At 39.0% G+C, this 7,527-nt stretch overlaps 1 protein-coding gene across 6 annotated transcripts in view; it reads left to right on the top strand.

Annotated features, from left to right (window-relative positions):
- Nucleotides 1–7,527, top strand: part of MCF2 (MCF.2 cell line derived transforming sequence) — a 71,352-nt gene that overhangs the window by 7,256 nt on the left and 56,569 nt on the right. For all 6 annotated transcript variants that reach the window (XM_019653584.1, XM_019653588.1, XM_019653587.1 and 3 more), the window contains exon 2: nt 6,589–6,708. In XM_019653584.1, coding sequence (XP_019509129.1) covers nt 6,589–6,708 — 120 coding nt within the window. The remainder of the gene's footprint in view (nt 1–6,588; nt 6,709–7,527) is intronic.

The raw sequence follows: 7,527 nt of genomic DNA, 5'->3' as shown, positions 1-7,527 counted from the left end.
GAGGGCAGTGTCACTGGCCCTCATATGTGGGATCCGAACCGGGGCCCTCTGGCATCCCAAGCGAGTTCTTAACCATCGCGCCACTCGTCCAGCCCTGAACTGTATGATTTTAAAAATTAGTTTCAGGTGTACAAAACAATGTAATAGTTAGACATTTATACCCCTGACAAAGTGATAATCCCTCTCCCCCAATCTACTATCCATCTGACATCGTATATAGTTGTTACATGAACTGTATGATTTAGTTTTCTAAAAAATGAACAAAAACCTCTGACAGATCACATGAAGTTTTTGAGTGCCATCCAATTAATTGTTTAATGGTTGTATAGGTATTGCCTACTAGTTATTTATTCCTCCAAATGGCTATTAAATGTGAGAGTAGCTATTGGGTTAACAGAATCCATGTGTTCTAGGAAGGTTTGCATGGTATTTCAATAAGATCCTAAAGTTATCCTCTAATGAAAAACTGTAAATGTTATTATCCAGGCAATAAATGAAGTTTTCATCCTTGACAGTGCATTTTCCTTAAACTTACAACTTTTTGTGGGCTTTTTGTGATAAGCAAGTCACTAAACATGTTGACAGAATTAAAGAAGGAGAATGTGTAATACAATAATCAGAAAGTTTTACTTAAGAATGATCTGATTAGAATGTAGAATTATCTTTAGAAGCATTTTATACACCTGTCGATGTTTGGGATAAACTACTTTATCAAACAGCAACAATAACTGATGTAATAAACTGCCAACCTAAAATCACTGAGTACTTCCCAACCCTGCCGAAACTCTTCCCTGTGGATTCTGTGGGCCATTATCCGCATCTCTCTCCTTTGGACTTCATTCCCTACTGTGTGATCAGCTGCCCCTGAGCCTGGCTGCTGGGACAGCTTTGTTCTCCTAGGAATGGCAGGGTCTTACTGCAGGCAGAGAGTCCCCCCACCATCGCCCTCTCTGTTCCTATATTATCCACCACCATACCCCCAATTTTGGAGGTGGGTGAGTCTTCCAGGCTTTAGGTTGCTCATCCCTAGAGTTTTCCTACTCAATACCACAGAATATGACATTAAGGAGAAGTCAGAGGGAAAAAGATGATGAGACCACATCAACCTAGAATCCATGAAAGAATAAAAGTAATTTTGCTTTAAGTGTTGACAAAAGTAGGATGCTTTCAATGTCACTGAAAAGTGAAAAAATAAGCTGGATCAAAGCAGATGAGTACAATAATAATACTAGTAATTTACCCATGTGAAGGAGAACGAAAGGCTTAACTCCTAAAGTGAATGGGATAGAAATAGAATCATCATTCTCAGTCGAAAAATAGGTCCAGAGTTCTCACGAGTCCCTGTCAGAGTGGCCCCTGAAGCAAACCTTTCTCCATATTCTTGTAGTTTTCTATCTAAGCCTGCTTGTCCTTAGGTCCAAGAATCCAACGTAAATTATCTTAGTATTTTTCTTAGAATTTGCAACGTGCCTTTATCTTCATGATTTCTTTTTTTTAAAGATTTTTTATTTATTTATTGGGGAATTGGGATGGGAACAGTGCTGGGGAATTGGGGGAAGGGGAACAGATAAGTTGCTGTCGTTTTGTTCTTCACTCTAGTTGTGGAGGACGTTGCTTCACTGGTCCAAGTTGGCACCATCATTGCGCTCTTCCCGGGCGAGGCACATCAGTCACCAGCTTTTGGACGGCTGCTCACGGCGGCTGCTGGCCGCTCATGCTGGCTGCTGGCTACACACGGTAGCCCATGGCAACCCACTGCCACAGGGGCTGCAGCCTACACTGTTGCTGGTGATTCATGGCATCCCAGCTCCAGGTTGAGCTGTTGTTCAGCATCTTAGCTGTGGAGGGCAGTGTCACTGGCCCTCATATGTGGGATCCCAACCGGGGCCCTCTGGTGTCCCAAGCCAGTTCTTAACCATCGTGCCACTCGGATGGCCCTTCATGATTTCTTTTTAATTTTTAGAATAACTGGGGGAAGTGTGTACCATGCTCAGCATAAAATACAATAGACGTTATGTACATAGTAGAGGATAGGATACGAGGTCGGACAATTAAGTTCAGGAACTCATCCTAGAAAAAATGCTACCTACCTCATTGCTAAATATCACTACGGTCACCTTCGAAGTATTCCTCTTGGGAAGCTATGCACTGATGCCAGCGCCTAGTCCACCCTTCAAAGCAATTTTGGAACTCTTTTTCTGGAGTGGCCATCAGAGCTGTCATTGTATTACACTTGATGTCCCGAATGTCATCAAAATGTCTTCCTTTCAACATTTCCTTTCTCTTTGGGTAAAGAAAGAAGTCATTGGGGGCCAGATCAGGTGAGTAGGGAGGGTGTTCCAATACAGTGATTTGTTGATTGGCTAAACTCCCTCACAGACAGTGCCGTTTGAGCTGGTGCTTTGTCATGATGCAAGAGCCGTTAATTGTTGGCGAAAAGTTCAGGTCGTCTAACTTTTTCATGCAGCCTTTTCAGCACTTCCAAATAGTAAACTTGGTTAACTGTTTGTCCAGTTGGCACAAATTCATAATGAATAATCCCTCTGATATCAACAAAAGTTAACATCATTGCAACAAGTTCGCGAACCTAATTGTGTGTCATCAGTGGGACTCTCTGTCTCTGCTTCTATTTCTCTATAAAAGTTGGCTTTGAACTTTGAAATGAGGTTTGTCAGCAGCAGGGGTCATGACTACCAGTAGCTCTGGAACTGCATCCTCAAAGTTTCCTTCCCTCAGCACTAGTATGAAAAACTCCTGGGGCAGGACTTTGGTTCTACTTACATCAAATTTTTATCCCATTACTCATCATTGTGTGTTGGAAGGGCAAGGTCATGTGGAAAGATAACAGTTGTCATTAGGAACCAATATTAAGAACAATAAGAGGCTTTTTTAGTTTGTTTGGGCTGCTGTAACAATATATTAGACTGGGTGGCTTATAAACAAATTTATTTCTCACAGTTCTAGAGGCTAAAATTTCAAGATCAAGGTGCCAGTAAAATCGGTTTTGTAGCTACTGATTCATAGAAAGTCATCTTTTCTCTGTGTCGTCACATGGCGGAAGGGATGAGGGATCTCTTTGGGGTCCCTTTTATACTGGCACTAATCCCATTCATGAGAGTTCCACCCTCATGACCTAATCACCTCCCAAAGACGTCACCTCCAAACACCATCACATTGGGGGTTAGGATTTCAACATATGAATTTGAGTGGGGGGGGACAGAAGCATTCAGTGTGTAGCAGAGGGGAAGAAGTAATGAAGGGAGACGGTAGCATGGACGTGCAACCTGGAGGACTTAACGAGTTGCACAGCCATCGCAGTTCGTGTCTATTTATAATCATTGTTTATTGATTTAATTTTGTACTCTTTTACCTGTTTGTGTCCCAGTTCTTCTTCCTGCACTCTAGTTCTCATTGCCACTTAATTGTTTCTTTTATCAGCATTTCACATTAAATTTTAAAAATCCCAATATTAACTGTCATTTCCCCAAGAATTTAGGTCTTACACCTCAGTGAAAGTTACTCTTTTTCAATAGACTTTTGAAAAGATTTTTATTAAAATATAGCTAATATAAAATATTATATTAGTTTCAGGGGTACACCATAGTTATTCAACATTTATATACCTAAAGAAGTGATCACCATGATAAGTCCAGCAACCATCTGACACCGTACCATGTTATCACAATATTATTGGCTATATTCCCTATGCTGTGCATTACATCCCCATGACTTATTTGTTTTATACCTGGAAATTTGAACCTCTTATTCTCCTTCACCTTTTTTCTCCTTTTAAAATTTTTCAAAAAAAATTTTTTTTTCAATTACAGTTGACATTCAATATTATTTTATATTAATTTCAGATTTACGACATAGTGGTTAGACATTTATATAATTTAAGATGTGACATCCCTGACTAGTCTAGTACCCACCTGGCACTATATACATAGTTATCACCATATCACTGACTATATTCCCTATACTTTACTTTATATTCCCATGACTATTTTGTAGCTACCAGTTTGTATTTCTTAATCCCTTCACCTTTTTCACCCTGTCCTCAACTCCCTTCCCATCTATCACCCCAATAAATCTAGTACCCATCTGACACCATACATAGTTATTAAAATATTATTAACTATATTCCTTATGCTATACCCTACACTCCCATGAATACTTTGTAACAACCAATTTGTACTTGTTAATCCCTTTCCCTTTTTCATTCTTCCCCAATTTCCCTCCCATCTGGTAACCATCAAAATGTTCTCTGTATCTATGAGTCTGTTTGTTTTGTTTGTTTGTTTATTTTGTTCTTTAGATTCCACATATAAGCAAAATCACATTGCATCTGTCTAAAAATATGGAATGCTTCACGAATTTGCATGTCATCCTTGTGCTGGGGCCATGCTAATCTCTGTATCTGTCCAATTTTAGTATATGTGCTGCCAAAGTGAGCACTGATAGACTATTTCTTTAGAGAAGGTTTAGGTACATAGTAAATTGAGCAGAAAGTACAGCATTCCCATTACGTGTGCCCCACAATACCTTAATTTTTGTTTTATAGTTTTGTTCAATTACTAATATTTCAACATGCCTGAAAAATTGTATGTTAAACACTTTTTGACATGTTTTGATCTATTATACTTTAATCTGACTCCCCACTCTGCATTCACCGTCTAGCCTTCTTCCCCTCCTTCCCGTACATACATTTGCTGATGGACATCCTCTGGAGGTTCTGCCCACTCTTCTGAACCAACGTGTCCAGGAATGGGAATCGGTACCTCACCCCCTCCTTAAAACCTGCTTCTCTTGTGTTCCCCACGTCCGTGAGGCTTGTACCATTCACCCAGTTACTGAAGCCAGAAATCTGGATATTGATTGTCCTAGTATTTCTTCTCTCATCAGATATACTCAATCATCATGTCTTGTCACATTCTACCCTCATCCCTGCTGCTGTTGCTACAGTTCAGGAATTCCTCCTCCCTGGCTTGGATTACCATACTAGCCTGCTAGCTCATCTGTCTGCTCTCGCTCTTGTCCAGATCCAGTCCTCAAACCAGAGTGATCCTCCTAAAATGCAAATCTGACTGTTGGTGTACTGCTTGAAACCGTTTAGAGTCTCCCCTTGCCTCCAACCCAAGATCTTTTCTGAACTGGTTCCTGCTCATCTCTAGCACCATCTCCCACTGCTACACCCCAGCGTCATTTTTCTATAGCTTTCTTGACTGGAACCTCTTGGAGAAGAGGGGTAATACACTGATGAAGAGCCCAGACTCAGGTGCAAATTGAGGCTTCACCCGCTGGGTCAAGTTATACTGAAACTCTTGGGCTTCATTTTCTTTATTTGTAAAAGAGGATAGTCTTTTGGGTTGTCAGAAAAGTCATGACGTATTTTTTCTATGTTTTTTGTTGCAAAAATGCATCATGACTTTTCCGACAGCCCAATACTTCAAAGGATTATTGTGAAGAGGAACTATAAAATTGGCAGAATACTTGGCACAGAGTAAGCATTTGCTCTGTGGTGGTTTATTATTAAAATCGGGCTATACTAGTCTATCCCTCACTAAATTTGCATAGTGCCCTCGTTTTTTCGCATTCTTTCATTTAGCAGTTATTTCTTGACCACCTACTATGTGCCGCTGTTCTAGAAACTGGGGAAATATTGGTGCACGAGAACACATTCTGATCCAATTCATTCCCTCTTATGCTTCAAGACCTTTCTTGACATTACTAGGTCTAAAATGCTCTGTGCTGCCACTTCCTGTTATGTATTATTCTAATTCCCTCGTTTCCCTTATCAACTTATCATGCTATAGAGCTAATGATTATGAATGGACTCCACTATTAGACTGTTATTTTCTTGCAAGCTGGGTAGGGACTGTATTAATTTGTGTACACTGAATGCTAAAAGTTCTTGGTAATCATTCATTTAAATACATGGTATGGACACACAGGAAATACTCAATGAATGTTGCTTGGATAAAAATAAGAATATGGGGCGGCTGGTTGACTCAGTTGGTTAGCATGCAGTGCTCATAATACCAAGGTTGCCATTTCGATCCCCACATGGGCCACTGAGCTGCGCCCTCCACAACTAGATTGTAACAATGACTTGACTTGGAGCTGATGGGACCTGGAAAATAAAATAAAATAAAGAAAATAAAAATATGAGTTCATTATATAGTTTTCTTCCATTGTTTACTACAACTATACAGTATTTCAGCCCCCTATGGCTTTTAGGGCAATCCTAGGAACCTGCCACCTAATTCTGTTTTACAGGGAGTAAACACAATTTGAGTACAAATACCCAACTTTGAAATGAAGCTTAAGAGTATAATTCTTTGTAACTTTGGACTTAATTTAGTGTGAGAAAATTCCATGTCATGAGCATTGAAAAGATCTGACCTGATGACCTTACATTATTTTCGTGTTTTTAGATTTTATCAATATCCATTTTTTAAGTTTGCCCTTTTAGTGGCTTTTATGACTTTAAAATTTGTTTTCTTTCATTACATATTTTCTGATATGTTCTCAGTTGAATGCATGTTTTGGCAATTTTTTCTTTCTTTCCTGTGTTCTTTCTTGCTGTAGGCTTCCTTCCCTGGCAACTTGCACTTGGTATTGGTCCTGCGTCCCACCAGTTTTCTTCAACGAACTTTCACAGACATCGGATTTCGATTTAGTCAGGAAGACTTCATGCTCAAACTACCAGTAAGAGTATATTTTTAAAATGTTTTTTCCCTATAATTCTCATGAAGACCTTCTTTGATGCTGTATTAATGTTTTATATGTATTCACAAAACATTTACAAGAGACAAATAGAATTTGTCTTCCAAGAATGTAAATTTGAAATGCTTAAAAGTCTTCTGCTTTTGCCGTTAAAGGACTAGAGTACTCAATTTGTAAGAAAACAGTTATTTTTGAAAAAGATATATATCACATATGTTATATATTTGTGTGTATATATGTATGTGTGCACGTGTGTATAAAATATGGACATTTTCTTTTTCGAAAATAATGAGTGTGTGTTTGTGTGTTTTATGTATTTGAACTCCCATGAACTTAACATCCTGAGCTAGTTCAGAATACCATGTGTTTTTTTAAAGATATTTTTATACGTTTCTAGGGCTAGGAATAGAGTGCTCATAAATTTTGATACTTTTGCTAAGATCGGTCTCTCCTGATAAATTATAACTTACTATTAGATCGTCGGGAAAGTCATGATGCATTTTTGCATTGAAAAACATAGGAAAATATGTCATGACTTTCTCGACGACCCAATACATAAAGCCCTTTCCCTTTACAGTAGGCATTACATGCTTTCAGAAGGCCGACCATTAACAGTGCAAAGTTTTAGATCAAGGAGAATTAGGTGTTTGGGTTTCTGTGGAGATTAATTTTGCTTTACAGAGAAGTGTTTTGTGAATGACAACTGTTGCTACCTGGAGAAGGTAGTACATACGTGGATTGGGGGCTGGGGGTTGTCCAGGAGAGAATTGTGAGAACCATTTCTTTATAAAAGATAATTGT

This window comes from Hipposideros armiger, unplaced genomic scaffold, assembly GCF_001890085.2.
Source record: "Hipposideros armiger isolate ML-2016 unplaced genomic scaffold, ASM189008v1 scaffold_203, whole genome shotgun sequence".
NCBI classification, from domain to species: domain Eukaryota; kingdom Metazoa; phylum Chordata; class Mammalia; order Chiroptera; family Hipposideridae; genus Hipposideros; species Hipposideros armiger.
The sequence above is the reverse complement of the archived record's forward strand: the minus strand, read 5'-3'. Positions and strand labels throughout refer to the sequence as shown.